Source organism: Diospyros lotus, chromosome 6 (assembly GCF_014633365.1).
Source record: "Diospyros lotus cultivar Yz01 chromosome 6, ASM1463336v1, whole genome shotgun sequence".
NCBI lineage: Eukaryota > Viridiplantae > Streptophyta > Magnoliopsida > Ericales > Ebenaceae > Diospyros > Diospyros lotus.
In genome coordinates this window covers 44,947,880-44,963,564 of record NC_068343.1, presented here as the reverse complement: position 1 = coordinate 44,963,564, position 15,685 = coordinate 44,947,880, and the positions used below count along the sequence as shown (strand labels likewise).

At 34.9% G+C, this 15,685-nt stretch overlaps 1 protein-coding gene across 1 annotated transcript in view; it reads right to left on the bottom strand.

The window, feature by feature from the left end:
* Window positions 1-3,005: 3,005 nt before the first annotated feature.
* LOC127803355 (disease resistance protein L6-like) overlaps window positions 3,006-15,685 on the bottom strand; it is an 83,347-nt gene continuing 70,667 nt past the window's right edge. The window contains exon 2 of the mRNA XM_052339520.1: window positions 3,006-3,608. Within this exon, the coding sequence (XP_052195480.1) occupies window positions 3,596-3,608 (13 nt within the window). The 3' untranslated portion in view covers window positions 3,006-3,595. The remainder of the gene's footprint in view (window positions 3,609-15,685) is intronic.

Here is a 15,685-nt window from a genome sequence, read left to right as displayed (position 1 = left end):
AATCTGTTGGGTCATTAGCATTAATGGGTCAAAGAGGCTGACCCAAATCATTGAATGGGTTACTTCATGGATCGGGTCGGACCGACCCAGATCCGACCCAAATATTGACCCAGCTTAAACCTCATCATCTTCTTCACTTTTAGGCTAGGGTTTTAGCCCTTTCATTGTGCAGCCGCCACCTCTATATCTTTTATTGCCAGCGGCTTTGGCCGCTGGCTTACTCCTTTAATGGCGGTCTTCGACATTCGCGAACAGAGAGCAAGGCATCCCATAGCTGATGATCGACTGATCGGCCACTATTATGGTGAAAACAACCCACTTCAGGTCGCCCATGGGGAAACTTCGATTGATGGTAGCACAAGGCATAATCGGCCACCATCAACGACAGCAAAACCCATGGCCGCGATCAATCGGTTCTCTTCACCGGTCGTCCATCATTCTGGCAAAACCAAAAATGAGTCATAAGGAAGAAACAGGGCCGCGGCTATGGCAAAACATCAAACCATGGCTACCCACAACCTGCACGATGAAGAGGCCGACGGCTAAAATAATGGCTGTAAGTCGTGACAAAAACCCACAGCCATAAAGCCCACTACCGCTGAATCACTCGTCATTGGGAGGAAGAAAACCCACGGTCATGGCAAACCCAGATTGCCTTACTGGTGACTCACGCAATGAAAAGCCCAGTTGCAGTGATGCAGTGGATAAGAAATCCACTGAATCCATAATGTCTCATTAAATGTAGACCCACTGTTATGCAACCATGGCTTTGCAAGTTCTGTCGTCCAGTTGTAATTTCACATCTTAATCCATTACATGCAATAATATATTATATATATGCATTGAATAATTGCTTGGGTGAATCCATATGTGAAGTTGAAAAGCATGGGAAAAGGAAACATGAACAATGAATACCAGTTCTCTCATGCTAATTAATAATTTTATTTTACATACAAGCTAATGTACGCAAAAATGAAACATTTTTAAATGAAAAGTACACGAGTTTTATAACGTTGGCTCTGATACCACATGTAAGTTTCTGTAATCATAATATTGCATGATGAACATAACATACAATGAATCATTAATGCCCATATAATCGTAAAACTCATGTAAATCACATAAACGGTAATTAAATACATACCTGAATCTATAATAGGATATACCGTAATGAGAAATATCAATTGATGACGAAATGCCAGAATCTGATTTCTCCCTCTTGACCTCAACCGTAATGATGGAATAAATAACTATAATGCTTTTGATTGTGTAGGGTAGGGAAAGGACCAGACCCCTATTTATAAGAGTAGAAGTAGTCTCCTATCAAGACTTTTAGGAGTTATTATTAACATCTTCTAAATCAAATAGAATTAAGATTGACCATTATCTTATTAAATCTTCATATTTATTTTATCAGATTAATACTATTATATCTGATAATGAACTTAATTATCTCGTCAAATAATTACTATAATATCTGTTGAGATATTTACATGAATTATCATATGAGCTATAAGATAATTCTTACACTTCTATTTTAATAAATTTGTTTTAAATTTAGAAATGTTCGTGATTTTTTTCCTACTCTTAAAACAAAAAGTGGAACCTTAATTGCAAAAGCAAAAATAGTTTTCACATTTTAGATTCATGTAAAACTCAATGAAATTGATGTATTTTTATAAAATTTCATGTAAAAAATATTATCTAAATAATATGTTTATTGTGATTACAAGTCACTCTTATATTTTTGATATTAGTTATATAAGAGTTATGAGAGTTTTTCTTTTGATTATTGATGGTTTGTTTAATGTGGTTACAAGTTGGAGTTGCATCACTTTTAATAGACTATTTATATTTTTCCTGCAATTGCTTTTGTTTTTTTAAGTGTACACCTAAAAATGTGTACACTTTATAGATCTGAATAAGTTATAGATTTAGATCATGATCAAATACTAGAACTTTGTATTTATATATTTATATAAGTAGCGTACATATTAGTATTAATATGTTTCCTTCCATTTATATATTTATATATAGTCTTTGTATAATGTGTTTCCTTCCATTTGTATTTAAGTCTTTGAGTCATTTGCTCCTTTAAAAATATACTATTCTTAAAATTTTTAAAATTTTAAAATATTAATAATTAATTATGTACAGAATTATTTGTTTCAAAACCTTTGAAGAAGTTTCGAAACACATATATAAGTATGTTGGAAAATAAACCTTACAGATTTAGAATAAACTTTAAGAAGTGATTCGAAATGAGTAGTGTCTTACAAATTTAAAATAAACTTTAAAATTGTTTAAGCTGATATCAACATATAAGTATGTTTCTGAACAGGCTGGCTATATGTTTATATTGTTGGAAAAATTTTAAAAATAAATTTACTGCCATTATTTATGAATACTAGTACATTTTAATTATATAATAAAATTGAACATATGCCTTAATTCTTGTGAGGATTAATTGGGTTGTATACAAATTCATGACAATTTGAAACATATACAAAAAAAATTTAAAAAATAATGGCTACAAAAAGTAGACAATTTTATTTCTAGTGCATTGTGATTGGATGTATTTTGAGGCTTGTTAATTTTCTTAGCAATAAAATAAGGTCATTGATACTATATATGTAGCATCAATAATTCACGAATATTTTGAAGAGAATGAAAACAATCCCAAAGTCAATAATTATATAAAATGACTTCCAACATTAATTAGTAAATAATTTTAAGAATATTTTGAAGAGAATGAAAACTACCCCAAAGTCAATAATTATATAGAATGACTTCCAACATTAATTAGTAAACAATTTGAAGAATATTTTAAAGAGAATGAAAACTACCCCAAAGTCAATAATTATATAGAATGACTTCCAACATTCATTAGGAAACAATTTTAAGAATATTTTGAAGAGAATGAAAGCTACCCCAAAGTCTCTCTTCAAACTACCCCAAAGTCAATAATTATATAAAATGACTTCCAACATTAATTAGTAAATAATTTTAAGAATATTTTGAAGAGAAAGAAAACTACCCCAAAGTCAATAATTATATAAAATGACTTCCAACATTAATTAGTAAATAATTTTAGCTTGCAACCCAATCCTAAAAAATAAATTAGCTTAATGGACAAGCATTCAGATACAATTAGGACGGACGTTAGAGAGAAGTAGTATTTTACTCTAAAAAATAAAAACATGATAATGTAAAGGCTTATAAAACTCTCTTCTTTCTCGACAATAACCACTTTGTCCTCTTTCTTGAACACAACATCAACCCTGTCTTCTTCAACAGTATCGAAGACTACGCAGGCAATGAACCCCACTCCCTCTGTACTCAGGACGAACATTTAGATACCATTGCGACGGCGTCCAGGAGAAAAACTCTTACCATAACATTTTAAATTTACAAATATGCTATGACAATTATCTTTATTATTTTAATTTATAATACTCTTAGAGTTCAAGGTCAAGTCTAAGAAAGAATTTTAGAGGAGCTATATATCGAGAATAGTAAAGAATGAAACTGATGATGCAGTGGTCGATCACCTTCCTTCTGCCTCACGTCGGGTACTTGCAATGGAGTCGGGTGACTACACTCTCACCCTACAATTAAAATACAATAAAAACACATTAAAATTTTTATATAGATATATATATTTTTTTTGTGAGAGGTTTATACTCGTCAGTGTACGAGTGCAGTTGTAGTCGAAATTTAAATTTATATTTTCTGGATGAGTCCAGGTCGTCAACTGAGAGATTTATTTATGACAAAAGAAAAAAAATGCCACACACACGCACACGCATTTAGATGGATTGGTAACAAGATTGTTTTATGATTTTTTTTAAACAACAGATACTAGGAAATAAAGCAAGACAGATGTAGAAATAAATACTGGATATGAGAATATAAAATTGGATAGCACTTGAGTTAAGACAATTTCAGTATCAACCCGTTGATTCTCAAATTTTAGCAAACAAGGTTAGTAACATTAATTTAATTTTAGATATGAGGGTTTGTTACTAAATGCAATTAGAGATGATGATAGTTATAGTTTAAGCAATCCCCATACATGATATGTGAGATTCTAGTTTAAGCAACTACCATAAATCCAATTACAATTAATAAACAAAACAACTAAATTAATCATCCGGATTTGGGTATGATAGCGTTTCCAGTTCTAGTAACTCTCATGCGTGACATGAAAGCTCTAAGTTAGGCTTACGCTCCAATCCAAATCTAGTGATTTTTCAATAATTAAAACACACTCATACTGAAATTTAAATTAATGTTACTCATTTAAAGCACAGTTTTATTTGAAAATCATTGGCGTTGGACACTGTCTTTGCCTTAACTCAAGATTAGATTTAACTACTCATTTTTATTTAAAAGTTAATTAACAAGAATTTAAATGGCGTAATTTAAATAGCGGAATTTAAATGACAAGAATTAATATAGCATAAACTAACCGGCCATTTAGGCGGTGGATAATTAAAAGATAAGAATTAAAATTGCAAAAATTTAAAGGCAAAAATTAACCGGCCATTTAGGCGGTAGATAATAAAGTAACAATAAATGACATAAGAATTTAAAAGAAGAAAGGAATGAAGTAAGATTACGAGAGAAAACAAGAGAGAGAATAAGAGCAATTCTCTAAGAGAAACTCTAAGAACAAAACTAAACTTTGATTCAAGTAATAACCACTTCCTCACAAATGCACCCAAGTGAGCTATTTATAGCCCACAAGATGCAATACAAACCACACAATTATTCAACTAAACATAATTATATCTAATGGGCACTCACAAAACATTCACCTAACTAATAGAAGAAAATTAAGTAAAAGACAAAAAATACCAAAGACTTTAGGTGGTGGACTATTCATAAAAATACAAAAGACTTTAGGTGGTAAATCACTTATAAAAAAAATACAAAACAAATAAAAGTTTTCTACAAATTAGGCTTTGTTGGAACTTTAATTGGTCTTGGACCTTTGGTTGGTCTTGAGCCTTTGGTTGGATTCAATTTGATAGTTGGGCCAAGTGCATTTGAAACATCCACTAGACTCCATAATTGGCCTTTGAATTTGAGCAATAAAAAATGGGTAATCCAATGTCTTCGATTATGCCCCTAATTAATTGTAGAAGCCAACTTCCTTGCTTCATCCTAAAATAATATGTAATACGAATAATTATTTACTTTAAGCATAAATATAAAGCCAAAATAAGGATATAATTCATTAGGATATAGGAAATATTGACCCTTATCATCGGGGACTTGCTCCCTCGGTATTAGTCCAACACTCAAGTTAGATTATCAGATTAAAATAAACTCAAGATGTGTCATTCTCAACTCCAAGAACGAAAGAGTTTGATCCCCTTACTCGTCATTAGTCTTTCTTCTTTATACCCTTGATAAGGTAAGGATTCTTTCCAAATCACCAGGATCTCTATCTCGCTCTTCGCGAAGTTGGAATCTTACTGATATGAATTCCATAATCGCTTCCGAGGAGTTCGGGCTAGCTCCCATCTCCATGATCCTTGGGGGAATGGTTGATCTCGAGGAATCTAGAGAATCCTCATCAAGTAACAAGCCAGCTGGTGTGGTGATACACGCCTGCCATGTGTCTCCTCCAAATCCGAGTAAGATGACGTCATTGGAGTATCTTATTAGTGGACACGTGTTATTGCTGCCAATGGCTATATTTCCGTGGTACTGGAGTAATTATGGACCCAAGGATATTTTCCCTTATCAGAAACAATACCAACTGGATACCTTTTAAGTTAAATATGAATAAAGAACTCCGGAATTAAGCGTGTTTGAGATAAGGTTGCTCAAAGATGGGTGATCCCTGGGAAATTCACGTAAGCCTATCAAGATAAGTTGATCCGGTCTTTTCTATCGCTCACAGAATGTTACAATATTTATAGAGGAGAGTTTTTTCAACCCTTATTGTTGTAATTGTTAAAATCAAAACCCATTTTCACAGGTAAATATAGTAACCATTATCAAAATAATTATTAATTAAACAACTAAAATTATCTATCTATATCTATACCTATATATATAATAACATAGCATAATTCAATTATAAATTTTTTAAATTTGCTAATATGATTTAACATTTCTAATTATTTGAGAATATATTTTACTTTTCTTTTTTGATTTCATATTTTATTTTTTTATTTTGAATTCTTATTCTTATTTAAAGTCAGATTTCTATTCCTATTATGAAAAGATCCCGTATCAGGGTCGAAAGAGGGAGAGAAATAGTGGAGAAATGACCTAAGATGCGGGAAGAAAAATGGAGAAAGAAGATGCAATTGGGAGAATCAAGAAGAGGGAGAGAAGCAGTGGTCGAAAGCGCTCGAAATTGGCCGGAACAGCAGACGGAGGTGACCATGGCCGCGAGTAGCAAGTCACGTGCAGTGGAGTAGGGCGACCGATGGTAGGAGCAGTGGTCGGCTATGGCGCGAAGGAGGCTGGCAGTGTGGCGGGCTGGCATGGTTGTTCACGTGCAAGTAAAAGAAATAGGGAGGAAGAAGAAAGAAGAAAGAAAATGGAGATTTATTAATTTTTCAAAAAAAAATTAGCCAGGAAAGTTACTCGAGACACGTAGTTCGAGAAAAAGTATATATTGAAAAGGTTGAAAAGGCTTCATCGAGGTGAGTAAGACTTCCTAGAAAATTTTAAAAATTAATTTGGGACTAGATGAGCATGCCCGAGGTCAAGAAATTATGTGAGCATGCTTTTCAAGGTCATGACACGCATACTGAGGAAGCCTAAGAAGTTAAGTCAAGGGTGCGTTGAGGTTCCAAATTAGAAGCCCGACACGAGAATCAAGATATTCTGAGATAAGTTCGAGGTAAGTGGTCCGACCTTAAATTCGATTTTATATAAATGATTTTACCATGTTGTCATGCCATGATGTAAATATGTCATGTAGAATGCATTTACTGTTGAGTTACATAGATCTTATCATATGCGCAGCGGAAATTAAAATTTAATTTGGAGGTATCCCGTTTTTCAGAAATTATGGTTTAATAAAACGAAGGCATAAACGAAAAATACCTCTTTGATGAAATCTTATTTCACCGTTAGATTTCCCGCCGTATAATCCTCCAAGTGTAGGATGCCGAGTCGGTCCACCCGAAATCACTTCTATTCAAGAATATCAAAGAGAGAAGATAAGTAGTAGAAATTTTTCACAAAAATTTCTAACTTACCTCTTGGATTCAAGAACACTTCTCCAAAATTCTCTCTACATTCAAGTGAATCAAGAAGACACTTATGAGAGAAAATAAGAGTTTGGAGCTATTTATAGTTCCAATTAAAAACTATTCTTCATTAAATGGGTTGGGCTTCTCAAGCCCATTCCATTTAATGCAATTGGACTAAGCCCAATCCAATGGAATTTATTTGAATCCAATAGTGCCATTGGGCCAAGCCTAATGTACTAGCAAAAGGCCCAACCCAATCTATGATTAAATAATTACATTCATAATATAATTATTTAATTATTCTTATTTATCCAATAAATAAATGCACTATAATTAGTAATTATAAAATTACTAATTTATTTATTTTCTCTTTGAAAGTAATTTCTTTTTGGGTGGGACTTTCTGGATCCACAAATAAATTGGCAACAAGAATAATCAACAATTAATTCTCGTAAATCATGAGTGACATCTAGCAATATATCATGATTACCCAATTTATTGTAAAGCGGGTATTGTGAACCTTTTACTACGTTACCATACAATACGGTCCTTCTATCATCCTATATCCCGACAAGATATGAGATCATGGTCAGTAGGTCGAATCTCTTAATCTTGTCATATGACCAAATCCAAAATCAATCTTGACAAATTATGACACAACCCGTATGGAACAAATTCCATCGTCATATTACCTCGGCCAAGGATTTATCGTCAAGTGATTACTGGATCGCATATGATATCTTCCTCATAAATTTCGAGGTGATAGATTCCATGTCTAATGCACACATACCTCATGTATCACTGAATCAGGCACATAGATACGTATGATTATCCTTGATTAGAACAACCACGTGATATCGTTGATATCCTAATCCACCAATACACAGATATCCATGTCATCTCAGGTCTAAGGACTAGTTGTAAAATCGCAGCTAACATTAAATCATTGACCCGTGAGAAATAACCCATGTGATTTAATGTTAATAGTCCCGTTCAGTGAACTCGTTCTTGTAACGAGCACCCACTTATCTTCCTTCTATAGCTCATACAGAATGGCACGAGACTCACCAACCTTATCTTTCAGTATCTCATACTGAAACAAGGAGGAAGATAATGTGCTGGCCTTTACGAGTTGCTATCATCCATGATAGGAATTCTATGGCCAGGAACATGTTTATAGTATAACAAATTGTGGATTATCCGTAACTCGTATTCTTAACACTTAAGAATGGTATCCACTTCTTATTATACTAATGTATATATGTTTTATAATTTAAACCATATTGCAATTTAAATAAAAACATAAACTTTCCATTTAAATAATATTTAAAGAATTACAAGATCGAGTCCCTTTGTGTCACTGGAACTGGTCTTTAGGGCTCATATCTAACAATCTCCCACTAGCACTAAGACCATTCAGTGTGGTATCTCATACCCCACCTATCTAGATGAAAATCTAGTTGCTTCTGGTTCATGGCCTTAGTCAGTGGATCTGCTGCATTCTCTGATGTATCTATTCTCTGCACATTGACATCTCATCTACCAATGATCTCTCTAATGAGATGGAAGCGTCTTTCAATATGTTTGGACTTCTGGTGAGACCTCGGTTCCTTAGCTTGCGCTATGGCTCCATTGTTGTCGCAAAACAAGGGGACGACAGACTTTATAGAAGGAACCACCCCAAGTTCTGTCACAAACTTTTTAACCCAGACTGCTTCCTTTGCAGCATCCGATGCTGCAATATACTCAGCTTCTGTTGTAGAATCGGCAGTCATATCCTGTTTGGAACTCTTCCAACTGAATACTCCTCCGTTGCAGGTAAACACATATCCAGAGATAGACTTTCTATCATCAACATCTGATTGAAAATCAGAATCTGTGTAACCCTCCACTTTCAGTTCTCCTTCACCATAAGTAAGGATCAAATCCTTAGTTCTTTTCAAATATTTAAGGATATTCTTAACGGCAATCTAGTGTTGCTCACCTGGATTAGACTGATATCTGCTTGTAACACTTACAGCATGAGCAATATCAGGCCTAGTACATAGCATTGCATACATTAGGCTTCCTATTGCTGAAGCATAAGGAATCCTAGACATGCATTCTCTCTCTTCTTGTGTCTTGGGGAACATATCACGAGAGAGGTGGATTCCATGTCTAAAGGGCAACAGTCCTCTTTTGGAATCTTCCATGTTGAACCTCTTCAACACTCTTTCTATGTACTTATTTTGGGAGAGTCCTATCAATCTCTTGGTTCTATCTCTATAGATCCGTATACCGAGAATATAGGCTGCTTCTCCCAAATCTTTCATGGAGAACTTACTTGACAACCAGACCTTTATTTTTGACAACAACCCTACATCATTCCCAATGAGTAAGATATCATCTACATATAAGACCAAAAATGCTATTGCACTCCCACTAGCCTTTTTATAAACACAGGGTTCATCAACGTTTTGTATGAAACCAAACGATTTGACTTCATCATCAAAACGAATGTTCCAACTTCTGGATGCTTGCTTAAGACCATAAATGGATCTCTTAAGCTTGCATACCTTCCCTGCGTTAACTTTAGGTGTGAAGCCTTCAGGTTGTTCCATATAGATTTCCCGATCTATATAACCATTTAAGAAGGCTGTTTTCACATCCATTTGCCAAATCTCATAGTCATAATGAGCAGCAATGGCTAGTAAAATTCTAATGGATTTAAGCATGACGACTGGAGAAAAGGTTTCTTCATAGTCAATCCCTTGTCTTTGTCGATAACCTTTTGCCACAAGTCTTGCTTTATAGGTCTCTACCTTTCCATCTGAACCTATCTTCTTCTTGAAGACCCATTTACATCCAATAGGTACTATACCTTCTGGTGGATCTACAAGAGTCCAGACTTGGTTCTCATACATGGAATCCATTTCAGATTTCATGGCTTCTAGCCATCTTTTCGAGTCGATATTTGATATCGCCTCTTGGTAAGTGGTAGGATCATCAGAGTGATCATTGTCTCCTACAAGGAACAACTATTGTTCATTTAGAAAACCATATCTCTCAGGTTGATGGGGTATCCTCTCACTTCTTCTAATGGGACGTGCAACACTCGACCCTGGCTCCTCAATTGGTACTTGGACATCTCGTGGCATAGTTTCAAGCTCGGTGAACCCTTCACCAAGTTCTATTTTCCTTTCATTGCCTCTTTCTTGAATAAACTCTTTTTCAAGAAAAATGGCATTCCTGCTTACAACTACTTGTTGCAGTTCAGGAATATAGAACTCATATCCTAAGGTATCTTTAGGATAACCCACGAAACTACCCTTTAAAGATCGTGTCTCAAGTTTCTCTGATTTAAGATATATATTGCAGTAAGAAGGGCGTGTCCCCATAGAAACAAAGGTAAGTCTATACAACTTAACATACTTCGGACCATATCTAATAAAGTCCGATTCCTCCTTTCTGAAACTCCATTCAGTTGAGGCGTTCCTGGTGGGGTCCGTTGTGAAATAATACCTGAGACTTTAAGAAAATCTTCAAACTCGTTACTAAGATACTCGCCTCCACGATCTGATCGTAAGGCCTTTATCTTTTTACCAGTTTGATTTTCTACTTCAGCTTTAAAATCTTTGAACATTTCAAAAGATTCAGATTTATGTCTCACGAGATAAACATATCCATATCTAGACATATCATCTGTAAAAGTTATAAAGTATTGATAACCTCCTCGGGCTATTACATTAATAGGCCCACACACATCCGAATGTATAAGTCCTAACAATTCTGTGACCCTTATACCTTGCCCAGTAAAAGGCAATTTGGTCATCTTTCCAAGGATACAAGATTCACAAGTTGGATATGGTTCAGAACCTAATGGACCCAAAAGCCCATCTTTCTCCAACTTAGTGATTCTGTTATCCCCTATATGATCCAATCTGTAATGCCACAGAATTTTAGAATTTGGGTTATCACGTGGTCTCTTATTATTATTTGATACATGCAGATGCTCACTATTATCAATAGTCACATTCAAAATGTAAAGACTATTGACAAAATTACCAGTAGCAATCAATTTATTTCTAAAATAAATTTCACAAACATTATTCTTAAAAGAAAATTCATAATTTTCTTTCACCAATACAGGAATAGAAATAATGTTCTTAAAAGCTCCAGGTACACATAAACAATTGTTTAAAATTAAACTATGTTCATGTGATAAAATTGAAGATACAGTGCCGATAGCTGTGGCTGCAACTCTTGCCCCATTTGCTACCTTTAGCACAATCTCATTATCTGCAAGCCTTATACTTTGTTCCAGATCCTGTATAGATGCACAAACATGAGTTGTCGCTCCTGAATCTAGAATCCATAAAGTAGAAGAGTAAGCAATGGAAAAATACTCATGAACTATCATCATACCTGTCGCTTCCTTCTTCAAGGAACTAAGGTAATCTTTACAGTTCCTTTTCCAATGTCCCTCTTTGCCACAATGGAAACATTTTCCTTTGGCAACAGTTTTTCCCTTCTTCTTTTCAATCACTTTAGTTGCTTGGGTGGCCTTCTTTTTACCTTTCCCCTTTCTAGTCTTTCTAGTAGAGGACACAGCCATCACAGTGCCTGTTTTCATGGTACCCTGGGCCGTTATTAGCATATTCATAAGTTCCGCCGGGGTACACTCAATCTTGTTCATATAGAAGTTTGAAATAAAACCCCCATACGAATCTGGCAAAGACTGAAGAATTGCATCTATTTGAAGATATTGATGCATTGGAGCATCTAATTCATTCAGTTTATCCATCCAGGAGATCATTTTGAGAACATGGTCTCCAACTGATCCTCCAGCAGACATCTTTGCTCGAAAGATTGATTTAGATATCTCATATCTAGCACTTCGACTTCGCTCACCATACAACTCTTGTAAACGAGCAATAATCGAATACGCATTTGGCATCTTATTATGCTGCCGCTGTAACTCTTGACTCATAGTAAGCAAGATGTAACTCTTAGCAACAAGATCATCATCTTGCCACTTATTGAGTGTATCTTGTTCCTCCTGAGTAATATGTTCAACAGTTGGCTCAGGGATAGGCGTTTCCAAGATATATGTGATTTTTTCCAAGTTTGTAATCAATTTCAAATTTAGAAGCCAGTCGTTGAAATTTGGTCCAATTAGCCGGTTTGCGTCAACAAATTTAGAAAGTGCATTTAGTGAAGCCATTTGATATATCCGCAGAAAATAAGTAGATTATTAGATATCTTGTTTTCTTAACTATCTGATTTTGGTCTTTAAATCAAACAGTACCTCCCACTGAGTTTTTCAAATTCCTTACTCCCATTTAAAGGAAAAAGCAAATTCACATTGGCATGAATTCTAGTGGGTATTTGGATTCTTATTAATTTTATTACTCCTCACATAATAGATTCTTGGAATAATAAATTCAATAAGTGGACAACGCTTGTCCAGTACATCTTATGTACGGCCCAAATATTTTGTTTCGGCTCCCAGTCCAATATACCTCACATAATAGTTTCTTGGCAATTGAACATAGTTAAATCATACCATCACGATGACAAGTCTGCACAGTTGAATATCGATTGCCTCACATAATAGATTCTTGGGTCACGATATTTGTGCATCCCCATCTCATCAAATGTTTTAAATAGAAATTAAAGTATTTTAATCAATGTGCAACCCCTATGTATCCATAGCCGATCAACACACGAATTAAAAAGCCCCAATTTCTACCGTGATGGAGAGCCCCGATTAGATTGTCTTAACTCTTAAGGTCCAACCGGTTACAATTTAATTTTATAAATATGGGAGATTTTTAATTAATTGGTCTCACTTTTCACATGCAACGTTTTAACATACATCAACTATGTAAATAAACATTGCATAAAATTAGTCGATATGGTCATGGACTCAATCATGCATTCTAAGCGCAATTCCAGCCATTGGAATTGTGCGGTGCATTCGTGGGTGAATAAATAAGGAAACGCCTATAACTATTACAAGCATAACCCTTTCACATAGGGTCTTCATTTCCTTGATTATTTTGCCATCAATGACTTCACTCCAAGCCGTGCCTCGATTGGTGTGAATCCATTGCTTTTACAATTTACTATAAACTACTTTTACAATAAAATTAAAAACAATAAATAATTATTTTACAACCGTCATGAAAAAGACGGCAACCTTCGGCACGCAGGCCGTTAAATAAAATAATCCATACATCCACATCACACATACATCATCCATGTAGTGTCCTAAGTCCATGACCAATACCGATATGCAACAAGGCATCCACAACATGCTATTAACAATTAAAAGCATATTATAAGCAATCATATGATTATTGGACAATTGTATAACTAATTATACATTGGTATTTTTTTTTTAAATAATAAAATAAATAAATAAAATAATAATAACAATTATTATTATTTATTTTATTCATTATTATTATTATTTTAAATAAAACAAAGAAATAAAACAAATAATAATAACAATTATTATTATTTATTTTATTCATTATCATTATTATTTTAAATAAAACAAATAAATAAAAACAAATAATAATAACAATTATTATTATTTATTTTATTATTATTTTTTATTTAAAACAAAAAAAAATTAAAATAAAAAAAAAATCTGCCAATGGCAGACAGGGGGGCCAGCCCCCTACTGCGCGCACAGTGCGCGCGCATAGTGCGCGCATTGCGCGCGGTGGTGCGCGGGCGGGGCCCGCGCACCCACCAGCGTGCGGCGCTGGTGCGCGGGCCCTGCCCGCGCACCTGCCCGAGCGGCGCGGGCTAGCCCCGCGCCCATGCGCGCGTGGGCGCGCCCAGGGCGCCCAACGCTCGCGTTTGGGCGCGCCCCAGCGGGCCCAGCACGCACCCAGCGTGCTGGTTGCCTCCCGAGATGCACCCGGTACTGCCCGTCCGTCCCGAAACAAATTCCGATACTTCCAGCTACGCCAAAACTGATTCCAGCACTGTCTAACAGTGTTAAATCAGTTTTAAAATGCTGCCGGCATGCAACTCTTCTTCGGATCTCATCCAAAATTGTTTTATTTTTCAAAATACCAATTCAATGTCCAATAATCACATGAATAAAACCATAAAACTGAAAAACGATGGCTCTGATACCACTGTTGAGTTACATAGATCTTATCATATGCGCAGCGGAAATTAAAATTTAATTTGGAGGTATCCCGTTTTTCAGAAATTATGGTTTAATAAAACGAAGGCATAAACGAAAAATACCTCTTTGATGAAATCTTATTTCACTGTTAGATTTCCCGCCGTATAATCCTCCAAGTGTAGGATGCCGAGTCGGTCCACCCGAAATCACTTCTATTCAAGAATATCAAAGAGAGAAGATAAGTAGTAGAAATTTTTCACAAAAATTTCTAACTTACCTCTTGGATTCAAGAACACTTCTCCAAAATTCTCTCTACATTCAAATGAATCAAGAAGACACTTATGAGAGAAAATAAGAGTTTGGAGCTATTTATAGTTCCAATTAAAAACTATTCTTCATTAAATGGGTTGGGCTTCTCAAGCCCATTCCATTTAATGCAATTGGACCAAGCCCAATCCAATGGAATTTATTTGAATCCAATAGTGCCATTGGGCCAAGCCTAATGTACTAGCAAAAGGCCCAACCCAATCTATGATTAAATAATTACATTCATAATATAATTATTTAATTATTCTTATTTATCCAATAAATAAATGCACTATAACAATTAACAAATAAATGCACTAAATTGGCAACAAGAATAATCAACAATTAATTCTCGTAAATCATGAGTGACATCTAGCAATATATCATGATTACCCAATTTATTGTGAAGCGGGTATTGTGAACCTTTTACTACGTTACCATACAATACGGTCCTTCTATCATCCTATATCCCGACAAGATATGAGATCATGGTCAGTAGGTCGAATCTCTTAATCTTGTCATATGACCAAATCCAAAATCAATCTTGACAAATTATGACACAACCCGTATGGAACAAATTCCATCGTCATATTACCTCGGCCAAGGATTTATCGTCAAGTGATTACTGGATCGCATAGGATATCTTCCTCATAAATCTCGAGGTGATAGATTCCATGTCTAATGCACACATACCTCATGTATCACTGAATCAGGCACATAGATACGTATGATTATCCTTGATTAGAACAACCACATGATATCGTTGATATCCTAATCCACCAATACACAGATATCCATGTCATCTCTAAGGAGTAGTTGTAAAATCGCAGCTAACATTAAATCATTGACCCGTGAGAAATAACCCATGTGATTTAATGTTAACAGTCCCGTTCAGTGAACTCGTTCTTGTAACGAGCACCCACCACTACAACAAAAACTGGCATTAACGACCAAAAATTAGCGACGACATTAGTTTTGGTCGTTAATGTAATACTATTAACGACTAAATATAAATCCCGTCGTTATA